We start from the raw sequence: 15207 nt of genomic DNA on the forward strand, positions 1-15207 counted from the left end.
TGTGGATAGCAGTGATGTTTCATTGTATAGTATTTGTGTATATTTGTGCCTAGAAAGATTCATTTGAAATTAGTAAATAAGTATTTCTCCCCAATTTCAAGAGACCCGCCCCTCCTTGACCTCTGGGGGATTACTGGCAATTACTACCTTCTCTTTTAACTATAGGTAACAGTTTTCTATTTATTCAACTGTCCACTTCCCCCAAAACTAATGATATCAGTTACAATATATTATGTTTTACAAGTTTACCTTTCTCGTTCTATTTTCCCCAGAAACCTAGTTAAATGAACTGCACCAGAGACTTGCAAGAGCTTCCAGATGGGAGAAGGGAGGGCAGGAAGAGATCAGAACAAGGTAAGCAAGTCTGGCCTTAGGTCTTGATGGTAGTCAGTCTTCAAAGTAGGCAACATGTGGGCCGGGAGTTGACTGGAAATTAAAGATCTTACTTCTGACCTTTAAGAAACAATGCAGGAAGGGAGACAGAGGTATACCGGATAAGTAACATGCAGTGGGATAAATGGCCCTGATCCTTGAGGTACAAGGGGGTGCACGTGTGAGCCCACCTGCAGGGGCTGGCCTGCCTCCCGAGGGAAATATCATTGGAATGGCCCTGGAAAGAGAGATAAAGGGACCAGTGAGATGGGGGATTGGGGATGTGGGGAGCATGGATCTAATTTATAATCATTCTGAGGGAAGAGAATGTATCTGTTAAAGGGCAATTTCATCCAGCATCTACAGATGGAAGATACCCCAGGTGTGGCATCCTGTGCAGATGAGACCTGGCCATGTCTGGTGGGAGTGGAGGGGACAGGCACATGCTGGACCAGATCGGGATGCACACGCAGGTTAGGAGGGAAAGCAGAGTAGGGCTTGAGTTGGAATTTGGTATGTTTAGACCCTGTGGACTTTTCCTATTAGATAAGGTTTCACCTTAGCTGCCTCATAAAGCCTGAATCCTGGATGGTCATGGCTCCATGTGCTTGCATCCTACAAGGGAGGTGTATCATTCCCACATTATAAATGGGGAAAACTTAAGTCAGAGAGAGAGAGAGAGAGAGAGAGAGAGACAGGGGAGAAGTGATTGCCCCCCTGGATAGGCATTTAGAATTCCCCAGGAATTCTTAGAAATTCCAGGGGAAATTGCTGTGGCAATTGCAGGAGCATTCATTTATCTAATGATTTTGATCCCAGTGCCTGGGGACAGAGAATGTGATGAATGAGATCCCTGCTTTTATGGAACCTACCTTCTCATTGGTTAGGAGAAAATAAACAGATGAATAAATCATGGGATATATCAGTCAGGGATGGTGCCATGCATAGAATTGAAATGGGAGATGTGGTAGTGATTGGAGGCTACTCTAGGTTGTCATAGAAGGTCTCATTGAAGAATTCATATTTAGGATGGATCCTGATTCATAGGAAGGAACAACTCAAGTGGAAATCAGGGAAAAGTGCATCCCAGGCAGAGGGAGAGGCTATAGAATGCTAACATGGGAACAACTTGTTGGGCTTGAGAAGATGAGGAAGACCAGAGAGGCTCTGCAGTGAGTGGTGGCAGGGTGACACTGGCTGAGACCAAAAGGGTAGGCAGGGACTAGATCAAGGAGAGCTTTGTAGGCCAAGGTAAGGAATTTGCATTGCATCCCAAATGGAACACAGAGCATTGGGGGTACTGGAAGTGGAATGATTTAATTTTAGTTATATTTAAAAATGACCACTCTGAGTCTTTTGTGGAGAAGGAATAGTAGGGATGTGAGTGGAGACAGGGAGACCAGTGAGCAGGTATCCAGGGGTCCAGTGAATCGATGTTGATGTCTTGGACTAGGGTGGAGATGAAGAGAAGTTATATAATGGCAGCGTGGGGGGTGAGGAGAAGATAATGAACTGGATGTATTAAGTAAAGAAGCAGGAGGAATCGAAGATAGTCTTGAGATTTTAAAATTGGGTGATTTGGTGAACAATGGTGCCTCTGAGATGGAAAAGACAGGAGAGGAGCATTTTAGGGAGTAGAGTGGAGAGTTCTGTTTGAGCCATGAAAAATTTGATGTAGCCATACACATGATGATGCAGAGATAACAGTTGGATAATATGCGTTTGGTCTTTGGGGAAGGAGTCAGGTTAGTGCTAAAATTTGGCAAACAGATGAGTTTGAGGCCAAAGAACTCATTGATGTCATCCCGGGGACATATGGAGAAAGGAGCCCAGAAACCATCAGTGGAATCTGAAAAGGAGGTTGACAAATAACATGGGAGGAAAACGGGTCCATGTAGCATCGTGGAAACCAAGTAGGAAGATGTTTCAAGAACATGATGGTGGTCAACTGGTCAACTATTACTCATGACCACTGCATTTTGGAAGATAAGAGGGGGAGAAGCCTGGTGTGCAGAGGAAGGGCGTTTTTTGACAAGAATATGGACACTTTATCCATCATATTGGGAGGGAAGGCAGCATACATGCATCATTCGTGAGATGACGAGGAAACCAAATATTGATGATGGGGTTATGATGGTACAACAGAAGCCGGTGTGCCAGAAACTGAGGTTGTCAGTGGCTGAGAAGAGAGGCTGGCAACAACCAGGTGGGAAGTGGTGGTAGAGTCTGATAACATGAGCTTCAAAGGAGAAGGGAAGAAACTGGCTTGAGAATGGCAGTGGGGAGTAAGGGGGATGAATTCCCACCTCTAGGTCCAGAAACTTCTGGATTTCTGGGTCATGAGAGGAAAAACAGCCCTCCCTCGAGAGGAGAGAGGGTACATCCTTTGGTGATGATCTGACAAAGCATTCTTGGCAGAAAGTCCCAGGGGCAGGGGTGTCTCCAAATTTCAGTTTCTTATCCTCAGCTTTTCAGATTTTTTTAAAAAAGGATGCTATTTATTTATTTGATAGAGAGAGCTCGCACAAGGAGTAGCAGGGAGAGGGAGATGGAGAAGTAGGCACCCTGTTGAGCAGGGAGCCGGACGCGGGGCTCAATCACAGGACCCTGGGATCATGACCTGAGCCAAAGGCAGTCACCTAACTGACTGAGCCAGGTTTTCAGATTTTGAGCACAATTTTATCAGTTTACTCAAGGCTCTGAATAAACCCCACACCTTTTGATCCTAACAATTTTCTTCACATATTGTTGTAAATGCTATTTATAATAGGGTTATGTTTGCCTTCCTCTAAGAGCACAGGGGAAGGACAGATTCTCACCCTGGGAGGGTTGGGAAAACTTTCTCTCAATGGTTAAGTTATGTTCTGGGTTTTGGGGGACATGCAGCCACTTAAAAGTGGGAAGTGAGAAGAAGACTCAGGACAAAGGCATGTGGTACATGCCCAGGGCTTGGCCAGTGTGGGGAACAGAAGGGCATCGAGTGTACGTGTGTGTGTGTGTGTGTGTGTGTGTGTTTGTGTGTGTGTGTGTGTGTGTGTGTGTGTCAGGGGTTGGGAGGTGATATTGGTAGGAGCCCAGATTGGGAGGCTTTTCTGGGACTAGATTTTAAGGAAGGTTCATTTTTGGAAATTGGTAGGAAATAATTTTTGAGCAGAGGTATGACATGATCCGAATCTTCTCAGTTGTTTTTCTCTGGTGAGAATGTCAGGCTTGGTGTGGTGCTTGAAGGAGCATTCTGTAAATATTTGTTGAATGGATGAATAAATATATTTATAAATGATAATTCTTGTGGCCACCGTATGGAGGATGAGCTAGAGGGAAAAAGAATAGAGGTGGGAAGACATATTTGAGGAACAGAGCCTGAATTTAGGGCGTGAGAGGGAAGGAGGAGTTGAGTTCCTACTTTGAGTGTCAGGAAGGATGATGATGTGATTGACAGAAGCAGGGCATGGAGCTGGAGGAGATGTTTGTGGAAGTATGGGTCAGGAAAAGACACTGACTTGGGTTTCAAATAGATTTAAATTTGATAAAAAGTCAAAACACTTAGAGAAATTTGTTTAAAATGCTGCTGGAAATGAGAATCTATTCTCAGAAGACAGGTAGGTCCCAGGAACATGTTTAGGTTAACTATCAAGGTCCTAGTGATACCAAAGAGGTAGAGTGATATGGTTTTGGGGAAGTGATTTTGACCACATTCAGTGGAAAATGATTAATAATTCAGGATGACAATATAATAACTTATAATGGGACATATACCTGAGTAATTTGATATGTCAATTTTCAGAAGACTGCTGAGTAAACAAGAGCAAAAGGGACCACTTTTGTCAACCTCCAAAACCAGTGAGGCCCCCCTTTTCTATTCAGTCACTTCTCAGAGAACAAATATGGGCCTTCCCAGGTCCACAGCACCCTCCTTTGGTGCACTGCTAGAGGAAACTTGTAAACTTTGGAAATATCTTTTTCATACTTCCTTGCTTTCTCACTAGAAAGGATGATGCACAATTTGACAATTTCTTGATGCCTCAGGTACCTTATCAAGAGCATATATGATTTCATTTGGGAGCAATAATGCTCGAGTGGTCTCACTACAGCTAGCGGGTGGAGTGGGGAATTGGAATTGATGGCTCCTTCACTAAATGGCTCATGCTCATTGAATTTTTGTGGGGAATTGGTTTGCTTTTTGAGGTTTTTTTTTGGTTCCCTCAGCAGTCACTCAGTGCTTTGACAATTGGCTGGAATGCTTTTTACCTCCTTGTTTGGAGATAGTTGTTGAGTGGCTTTCACATGGCTCCCATGCCTTAAGCTCAAGGCACCATATCTTGAAAATTTAGAGTATCTTTCATTGATCTCATTGTTGCCTCCTCACTAACACACACAGTCTTAAAGCATTGCAGCAAGCAGACTGCTTTTGGGGGGCAATATCCCTGTGCATAGCTGGTCTTGTCCTCAGAGAGCTGATACTTTTAAAACTTCTCTCATGACCCTTCAGACTGGGGTGGCAATGGGAGAGGTTTTAGCTACAGTTCTCCTGCCTGCAGTTTGCCTCATGTTGGCACTGGGAGCCATCGCTCACAGATTTTGTATTAGTTTCCAACCTTATCACTATGGGTTGTGCTCCAATGAATGATAGACCTTGGTAGGACCCCTAGAGACCATGGCCACAAATATCCTAGTTGCACTTTGTCCATGAAAACAGGGGAGCAGGGAGGAGACTAATCACCTCTCCGGGATGAGAGGGGAATGGCTTTGGCAGTACTGAGATCTTTGGGAGACTAAACACCAGCAGCCGACATTTCCTGAGCACCTTGCTATATTCAGGTTTATAAACAACAGAAGGGCACCAATGCATTCTCCATTTTAAAAGACACTGCCATCACTTACGATGGCTAAAATTGGAACACTTTAAAATTCCCCAATGCAGGCATGATTCATAATAGTTCATTCACTTGATGTATTACTAAGCAGCCTCTAAAATAACCATGAGGAATCTCTAAGAACACGAGAAAATACAATCTAATGTCAGGGCAAAAATGATGGATTCAGAAGGATGTGTACAGTTTTTGGCCATAACCATGTAAACAAAGAACAAGAGCATACAAATAAATGTTGTTTGATGGTTATGGGATTTTAAGATCAAAAAACAATGTTTTCCAAGCTTTCTATAATGCTGATGTAGAATTTCTATTATGAGGCTACATGCAAATGAATACAGCAAAATGCAACTGGCCATTATTGACATGATACATGCCTTGAATTGCTTTTCTAGGAAAGGTGATGATTTGTTCTGATTCCTCCCTGTATGCTAGTGCATGAGGGGACTGGCCACATGCAGGAAGGAGTATGGGACTATGCTAATGACATAGGGCTGTCTTGGCACAGAATTGAAATTAGGCTCCTTCACCTCACCTTCCATTTGTAATAGTGCTGAGTATCCATCTTCAAAGCTTTCCTTCCTCTCCTCCTTCCCAGATGTCACTTCTTCTATTTTGTTCATTTCCATTTTGTAAGTTGTCTTAGGTAGGACTAAAGTTGTTGCTGAGTATGAACGAGGAGATCCAGGACAAAGTATTGTCAAACTCTTAGTTTTCAGGAGGATGTTTTGTTTGGATTGAGGTTCAGGTGGGGACAAACTCATCCCAGACATTTGAGAGTTGTGATTTAATCATAATTGGGAGTTTTCTGGGTCCCAAGAGTTGGATGCACCATGTGATGTGTGGATTTTCTCACATTCTGGCATAGGCTGGGGTAACTGTGTGATACTGAGGACTTGCTGTCAATGGGACTGATGGAATAATTGAATCCTATAGATTTACTTTGGTGCTTTGCTTCTAGGCCAAGTTGCAAATGCAAATCCCCTTCTTCAAAACAAATACTGGCCTGGATTCATAGTGCTCTGAACATTTCAAAAGGGGTGGTCTGGCCCATTGATTGAGGCCAGTCCTGGGAAATGCCGGCCTGTTTCCCCCATGTGTTCTCTAGGTTTACAATGTCCCATTGTTCCAGTGAAGCAGGACTTCCTTTTTCTGATTGATTAAACACTGTGGGGCCACACATTTTCATAGTCCCATTGCTCATGAGCCAGCTGTCAGGCAGAGAGGGTCTTGGAGCAACAAATTCCTGAAAGCCTTTCAGTTTTGATTTCCTGAATCTGAAATTATAATACTATTTCTTGCTGCTTGTTTTTTCCACATCTTTCCTACCTGTCTAGCCTATCCATGTACAAGTGTCCCCAAAATGTCCATTGGTTGAAAAGCTCTCCTCTTGATTATGACTGTTTGGCTTGTTCCAGAAATTTGATGTTAAAATTTGGAACTTGATCTAAAGATAATATGACTGTATGAGCTTTGTGTCTAATGGGTCTTCATATTACATCTTAAAAATGGAAATTTTAATATTTATGACTGAATAGACCTTGGGTAAATATAAGATTCAGATCTGTAGCTCTAGCTGATTGGTATACAAAGCCCAGTGCTGCTTCCCATAGCGGATTTGTAAAGTGCTCATTTGGTGGACTCAGTGCTATAGTTCAGATGCAGAAAGGATCCCATTTGGAAACAGCCTCTATGATCTGCATACTGGAAGAAGAATGTGGGCCTTGAGCATGTCACTCCCATTAGCCCTGCAACACTGAGGCTAGCATTGAAACTATGCTTGCCCATCATTTCCCTTGTCTTTCAAGACTCAGCACTAATTCTTCTTGAATCTGTTTCTTGACACCCCTTGCCACCCAGGCTGAGCTAGGAATCTTGTGGTCTGTCTTCTTCAAGGTGCTGTGAGTTCCTTGAACCAAGGCTGTGCCTCATTCTGCTTTGTGTCTTTAGTACCCACTGCAATACCTGGTACTTGAAGATGCTCAGTAACCATCTGCAGGATGGCTGCTGGGACTTGCTTTGGCCTATGCACAGGGACTTCTCTGCTTTTTTTCTCTTGACAATGAAGATAACATGGATTATTCTTTTTGATTTGTTATTGGCACAGAAAACAAATCTGCCCTGTGAGCCTTTGACATCGAGGAGGATAGAGACTCCAAAGCAAGAGGTGAATGTGGAGCATTCACAAGGTGAATGTATGTAGAGTATAGAAACGTTTTCAAGAAGCAATGTATCCCCTTTCCACCACCAAAAATGCTGAATCAGTAATGCCAGGTCTGTGTTAGAAGATGGGTAATTCTTTTTTTTTTCTTAAGATTTTATTTATTTATTTGATAGAAAGACAGAGATGGCAACAGAGAGCATGAATGAGGAGGAGAGGGAGAAGCAGGCTCCCACTGAGTAGGGAGGATCCCAGGACCCTGAGATTGTGACCTGAGCTGAAGGCAACCGCTTAACTGACTGAGCCAAAGATGGGCAATTCTGATTAGACTCCCACCTCCCCACCCCAGATGAAGTTAGAGATAGTTGCTTCCCTTAGAGAGAGGGATTGTCTGTATTAGAACATGCTGACAATGACCAACTATGCTGCCCATCGTGTGCAACTTAACAGAGAGCAATAATGGGCTTGTTTCTCCTCTCCTTGGAGTAGAGTGTATGTGTTTGGGGAGATGAGGTTGGGAAGGTGGCCAGCACATTGTTGCATAAGGAGAGAGGAAGATCACTTGCTCCTCCCCACTCACTCTCCTCTGTCTTAACAGTTCTAGGATTCCCCACATTCCCCAGCATCAGTGTCTCTAGAGACACATCAAACCATTATCTTGTGTGTATCCCCCTAGAGCCCAACAAGTAGAGATGAGGCTATGATAAGAGTTTCCATAGCGTTCCCGGGATGGGCAAGGTAGAGAGGTGGAAAGAGTCATGAAGAGAGAGGGCTAATGGGAAGCCTGTTGGATGTGCGCTGTATTTCCCTAGAATGCTGGGGGTCAGAGCATGCATTTGGCCTGTAAGGGAGGAGGCTCTATGTGTCTCCCAGGCAGGGCACTTGGGATGGACGTCAGCACATCAACCACACACTGCACCAAGTTGATTTATGCCCAGGAACATTTCTGCTGATTTTAGAGATAAACCTTCCAAGATGCTAATAGCCTAAGTAGCAGCTTCCTCTCCAGCCAAAATAAATGAAGAGTAGCCAGAGGGCAGAAAAGGAAACAGAGGGCAGGGGAGGATATGCAAGAAGCCTGTGGGGAAGAGGAGGATAACACGCTGAAGTGAAACAAAACTCAGCATCAGTTTCCTGTTTGGGAAATTGTTCTCCTTCTGGGACCAGCCAATACTCCTAGGTATGGCTCAAGTAGAAGAGTGGGAGATGAGATGCAAGCAAGACAAGATGCCTGCAGATTGGAGCAGGGGAGAGAGGAAAGAGGCTGAAGAGAGGAAAATGGGTCTAGTTTCCAAGTGGAGCACAAGGCCCTTATGTTGACTTATTCTTTTTGGTATGGGCACTTTCTTGGGACCAAGCCTCTGACGCTGATTTCAGAGGAAGTGAGTCATCGAAGATCCGGCTATACCTTGAGCAAGTTCATCCTTCCATCGTCTTATGTCATCACTGTCTCTGATGCTCAGAGTTCCAAAACAAGGCTGCAGAAGGACATTGCTTTAGAATCCACACAAATGTTTTCCTGGTTACTGGGTCCATGACTTGCTCTACCCAATGAATGAGTGGATGGACATAGGGATGATGCCCTGGTCAAGTGAGATGAGGGGATACTGAATAGCAATCTCCCTTTGGAGGGTTACAAAGCAAGGTAACATATTAGAGTCTCTGAGAAGTGCTGCACTAAAGGAATTTGTTTAACAGACTATTTCTCAAACTTCTCTGACTAAGGGCAGGCCTGCTGTATTTATATTGCTCAACAACATGGATTATGTGAATGGTGCCCCCCTGGATTAAACAATCTATGTGGCCTTATAGGGTGTAAGGGTGATTCTTAAACCTTACGGGGTGACCCTCGACATGGACAATCCCCTTCTCCCTTTAAGTAATACCAATTAACATCTTGAGAGGTTCTTGTATTCTCTGGGACACGGTTTAGGAAACACTGGATTAAGATAATGTTTTGCCCATCATGAGTGTGCAAATGACATTACTTCCACAGTGTTAGTGGGCTAAAAAGTCTGAGTGGGGTTGACTTGTGTCAATGCACTCATCCATCAGTTTTGCCTGGAATCCACAAAATCCCTTTGCAAGATGGTTTCCTGAGATAAGGATGCAGCTTGTGGCCACAGAGGGTGAGATTAGCTTTGCATGAGAACACCATCCAGAGCCAGTTTTCTCAGCTCAGTGTTTAAAGGCACTGGCTGTCCTTTGATCTAAGTAAATTCTGATTTTGGCAGGTGGTAGTGGAAATGTACTATAGTCCTTTTAAATGTTTAAAGGCCACTGGCATTCAGTACTATGAATATATTTATACATATCTATTCAAGAATCCTCCAATGAAAGTACGGCTTGAAACTGCAGAAGGCCTGAATGATCCCCCGAACCTATTTCTTATTTCTAAGTAGTGAACACTCTGTAAATCTTCCGTGATTTTTGATTGGGTTCCTAGAACAGTGGTTCCCAAAACTTGCTGCACATTAGAACCAAGCCTTTTGATTCTGATGGCTGTATTCCATCCCATTCCAAGTAAATCACAGTGCTGCAGGTGGAGCCAGCATATGAATTTTTAAAAGATCCCTGGTAATTCCAGTGTGCAGCGAAGTTGGAGGACTGCCAGTTTAGAGGCACTTTCATTTCTGGACAGTTTATTCTAACGGCCATACCTCTGTGAGAGAAACAGGGCAAAGATTCATCTTCATCTCCCAAGTGAGATAATGGAGGTCCTAAGAGGTTAAGGAACATGATCAAGGTCACAAATTTGTGTCAGATTCCAGGTACGTGTCATTCCTTTGATTTTATTTAGGCCAAGGCCAGCATATCAGATGAGATTCTGGAAATGGTGGGACAAGAGATTGGTGGGAGGAGCTGGGCTTGAAAATCCAGTGTATTGAACATAGGCCTTTGTGCCTGTAGGAGAAACAAGAAACCCACTTCAATCTTATGCCTCCAGCCCCTCCCATCAATGCTGTTTCTGTCTGTAGACTGCTGCTCTGCATTTCATTTATAGGGAGACAAAATGGAACCTTTGTGCCAGAGTTGAAGGAAATTATAAAAGCCCACAGCTTGTCTTCAGACTTAATGTCAACTATTTGTCTCCTTTATTTTCAAACAAACAAGTCCTCCCCATGAGTTCTGAGGCGGTCTCAAACATTCCCTGCCTTGGGTTTGTAGTTCCCTGGTTCCTGATCAGCAGGTATGGCAAAAACTTACCATTCCATGGAATTGTTGATCATCCATAGAAGGCTGTGGGGTCCAGTGAGATATGGTGAGAGGCTTTGAGGAAGATGTTGGGTTACACAAATGCACGCTGGCACTGAAACAAATAATTTGCTAAGACCTGAGCCTCTTTGAGGCTTCAAGCTTTATTAACTAGAAACTTAGAAGCAAGAATGAATGGCATTATCTGAAATTCCCCAAATATCATGAATTCAAAACATTATCCCATCATCCAGCATGATGGATTAATCCTATTGTACATATGGAGAGAGGTACAAACACATTTTTAACAGTTCTACAGATATGGGGGATAAGCCAAGAATCTCTTCCATTGGAGGTGAACAGGCATGGGATGACATCTTCTACATTACTGGAGACTTGGGATGGATGGCTTGTAATTCTGAGATCTATGGTGGGTATCAGAAGGAGAAAAGGAACTTTCTTTTTTAGCTGTTTATTATTACCTGAAGCTATAGGTTAGAGGTCTATGTGAACATCATTTCTTCTCTAACTTCAGAAAAAATGATACTGTGAATTCTCCTAAAAATGTGTTGTGTGAAAGCTTACCTCTCAGATGGAACAGTAGGGACTCCATAAGGCCTGGATCTAAATAGGCTTTACAAAAAGTAGAATTTTTTTTTAAAGAGTATGAATAAATGTCTAGGGTGCTATCCTTTGTTAGGTGTGTTATAATAAAATGCTGACACTGGTGATAACTTACTTTAGAAACATAGTAGGATTTAAGGTTGACCTTGTCAGTAACATATTTGCATACCACAATGGTTCCTGGGTTAGGAGGCAAAAAAGGAGATGGAAAACCTGGGAATTTGCTTATCTCAGAGGAGTGTTTCACATCTGAACAAGTCAACCCTTACAGATGTTGCAGCAGAAAGAAACATGTAGAGTCATTATTCAGTCTAAACCAGCACTTCTCAGTGTGTGGTCCCCAGACCAGCAGCCTCTCCTGGGAGCTTCCTGAAAGTGCAAATTCTTTGGTCGCCAAAGCAGATCTACTGAATCAGAATCACAGGAGGGCGGGTCACCGAGTGTCTGTGCTTTTACAAGCTCCCCAGGCAATGGTAGTGTTCACTCAAGTTTGAGAAGCCCTGCTTGCGACTGGTGGTTCTCATGGTGTGGTCTCCTGACTCACAGCCCCAGCATCACCTGGGAACTTGTTAAAAACCATCTGAGACTTTTTTCACTGGACATTGGCAGGGGGTGGTAGAAATGCTCCACGACATTTCAAATGTTCAAGGGCCACAGAAACAGCCCATTCCGAACACACAAAATGATGAGTTCTTGGCTAAAAACTCTCATATACGCATTTTCCAATCTTAGAACTGGAAAGGAATTACAGAGGTCTCTAGGACCTGTTTCTTGTCAGTAGGAGTTAATTATAAAACCTTACACATCGTCAGCATTTCCCTCCCCACCTCTGATTTTGAACATGGATTGTTGAATCAGGAACTCTAGAGGCAGGGAGGGCTCAGCACTCTGTGTTTTAACAAGTCCTCTGGGCTGATGCACCTGCCAGTCTCAGAACCATTGGAACACGGTTCCCATCAAACTGTCTACCCACATGGCCATGTAGAGCGCTGAGAGTTTTCTATTTCATCCTGTTCTTGGGGCCTGTGCATTGACTCTTGACAGCTGCCCATCGCTGCCACTCCTCCTCTCCCCAGTGGCAGTGGAGAAGTGTAGCCAGGATATAGAAACTTGGCCCAGTCCATGACCATGGTTGGACCGTGGCAGAGTAGATGACATTTACTGTGACCTCTTGTGCTGAGCCCACATTGCATCTCCCCAGCTCCATGGATGGTGCATCCTCTTCTCTCAGGTCACTCTGTGGTATCCCTGGCTAACAAGTGTATTTTCCCCAAGGTATTTTGGACCTTTGGTATGAAGAACTCTTTAGTGATGGAGGTGATTGATGCAAGAAAGATGAAGACAGAGAAAGATAGGGCTTGGGGCCTTAGCAGTGGGAGCTCCTGCTGCTAGCTGAGAGCTAAAGCTAAAGATCTGGGGTGGGAAGACATAGAGGTAGGGCTTGAGGTGGCCACTCTTGTTACACAGGTAGAGTATGTAGCATGCCCTGGAGAGGAAGGAGGGCTGCTCCTCTATTTTGCTCCAGTTGAGTATAGTTTCACCCCATACAAGCAAATGCCTTAACCTGCAAGATCTTTGCATTTTTTAAAAAAAGACTTTAATTTTAAGTAATCTCTATACCGAACGTGGGGCTCGAACTCACAACCCTGAGACCAGTAGTTGTGTGCTCTACTGACCAAGCCAGCCCAGTGCCCCCAGATCTTTGCATTTTGCATTTACTTTGAGGAGACAAAAATGAACCATCGGGTCTGCACTTGGAAGCTTTAATGCATTTTTTTTTTAGGGAGAGGTGATGTCACACATCTTGCCTTCCTCAGGCAGAATGATACACAACTCTTGCAGGGAGATGAAGCCCTTCACAACACGTTCTCTACTGACAGATCTGTCCCTAGATGAGTTTCAGCTCCTGGATGTCCATGAGGCAGCCTGGGAATAACTATATGATCTGCATTTTCTCTGATTATCCCAAGTGATGGTGTTTTTCACTGAATTTAGGTTGGAGATGGCAAGAGCAACCTTTTAACTTTCTTGTCTCTCAACCCCCTATTGAAATGATCAAAGTATGCACCATTTGAGAAAACAGGGAATGTAGCACCAGCGGGAGAGACATCACGAGGCATTTCTGCTTGATGGAGTGAAGTTGCAAAAGGAAGAGGGAGGGACTGACCTGCCCATGATTTGGTATCTATAAAGGAACAGGCTGCTTGGCAAACTCATGAATAGAATTTTCTAGTAAAGCCTCCTTAACCCAAATACCCAGAAACTTCTGGCCAGCACTATAGTGAAAAGCTAAGGATTTCTGAGCCTGTTAGATTTGAGTTCAAATCCACTGTTTGCTAGTTATGCAAGCTAGTCAGCCTTTGTCTCATCCTCAGCTAACTGGAGGATAACACCCATTGAAAGGTATAACAGGGATTAAATGAAACAATCCAGGCAAGGAGACATGGCCAAAATGTTCATAGTTACCATTTACTGACTATTACATGCCAGGTACTGTGCTAACAGCTTCACATAACTTATTTCCTTTAACCCACAAAGGCTCTATGAAGTTGATCTTATTCTCACCATGATTTTACACACAAGGTGACTAAGGTTTAGAAAGGCTAAGGGGCTTCTCCAGATTCACAGTGATTATGCAAATATAGAAAGAATTTGGACTCAACCAGTCTAATTGCAAAGCCCAAGCTTTCAGGCCCTAAGCTGAACTGCTCCAAGCTTTATTTAATCCTTACCATTGCCTCATGGTAACCATTTTGTTGGTGAAAAAAAAAATAGAAGTTCAGAATCTAAATAATTTGATGTTATACAAAGATCTGAAGCCAAGCCTGCTGGACTCCCAAGTTCCCCACCCTTTACTGCCATGCTGTTCTTTAATTGATGCATACCGTGAAATGTCATTCTGTCTTCCATATTTTTTTTAAGATTTTACTTATTTATTCATGAAAAACACACAGTTTTAGAGGCAGAGAAACAGGCAGAGGGAGTCCGATGTGGGACTTGATCCTGGGACTCCAGGATCATGTCCTGAGCCAAAGGCAGATGCTCAACCACTGAGTCACCCAGGTGTCCCTGTCTCCCATCTTTGGATTCAATTTTTCCCCCACTGAAAACACGGGGTATAAGGCCAATTATGCGAGAGGGGGAAAATTCAAAATGTGGTTCTTTGAACTGAATGATTGTATGCAAGTGCCTCTAAATCATGTATATTTCTATTTTCTGGTAGAACTCACAGAAAACATTGGGCTTCCCCTGAATATGCTTGAAAAACACAGCCCTTGGCCAGCCTATGTCACCTATATGTCTCCAATGGTGAAAAGACTCATTGAGAAAAGCAAAGCTAGAGACCTGGAATGCAAGCAAGCACTTGAGGAAAGCCAACGGACATCCAGGCAGAGCAAGCCTTCCAGCATCACACACCTGAAAAGGAGAAAGTCATCTAAGTCCTCTGGAAATGTGGTGTTGAAGGACACGAGGTCAGAAGCCATGTTATCGATGTGGAGCTCGTACTCTGTACCGACTGTGGGTCCTACTGTTATCCCGGAGCCAATGCGCCTTCATACGGATTCCAGAGAAAATCCCACTGCAAACTATAATAAGATCATCTTCCCTCGAAAACCTATGATGAGGATGCTTCCGTACAGCTCCCTTCTAGCCAGCAAGGAAAAACATTCAAATATTTAGCAGGGAGTCCCTGCTGTCATCCCCCCAAGATTGTACAGCAATTAAGCTCCATTTGCCACAAATTTCACTATGTCCTTTAAATGTGAACTTATCTCTGCTTGTGCACAAGTTGGCTGAGATAAACCAGATCTGAATGTAGGTCGTGGGTGGGTGGGCACGCGCCCTCGAGCATCACAGTCAGATGGGGCTGGGAAGCCCCACGCTCTACTTCCTGCCATAGATGCCTGGAACCTGAGGGTGAATTAGTCCCAGTCCAGGCAGGGCACAGAAATCACGCCAGTTATGATGCCAGAGATAATCTGA

At 43.8% G+C, this 15207-nt stretch overlaps 1 protein-coding gene across 1 annotated transcript; it reads left to right on the forward strand.

Annotated features, from left to right (window-relative positions):
• Positions 1 to 2469: 2469 nt before the first annotated feature.
• On the forward strand, positions 2470 to 15022 carry CDRT4 (CMT1A duplicated region transcript 4). The gene is made up of 3 exons (XM_055305254.1): positions 2470 to 2578; positions 12455 to 12595; positions 14456 to 15022. Exons 1-3 carry the CDS (start codon positions 2470 to 2472, stop codon positions 14902 to 14904), a joined length of 699 nt encoding a protein of 232 aa, XP_055161229.1. The 3' UTR covers positions 14905 to 15022.
• Positions 15023 to 15207: the final 185 nt, after the last annotated feature.

The sequence above is a fragment of the Nyctereutes procyonoides genome, unplaced genomic scaffold (assembly GCF_905146905.1).
Source record: "Nyctereutes procyonoides isolate TBG_1078 unplaced genomic scaffold, NYPRO_anot_genome, whole genome shotgun sequence".
Classification (NCBI taxonomy): domain Eukaryota; kingdom Metazoa; phylum Chordata; class Mammalia; order Carnivora; family Canidae; genus Nyctereutes; species Nyctereutes procyonoides.

Coding starts and splice junctions, on each gene's coding strand:
- CDRT4 (XM_055305254.1), top strand. CDS start 2,470: ATGACGAGGAAACCAAATATTGATGATGGGGTTATGATGGTACAACAG. Junction 2,579..12,454: donor GAGAGGCTGGCAACAACCAG/GTGGGAAGTGGT, acceptor CTCTTCTCTCAG/GTCACTCTGTGGTATCCCTG. Junction 12,596..14,455: donor TAGGGCTTGGGGCCTTAGCA/GTGGGAGCTCCT, acceptor TAGAACTCACAG/AAAACATTGGGCTTCCCCTG.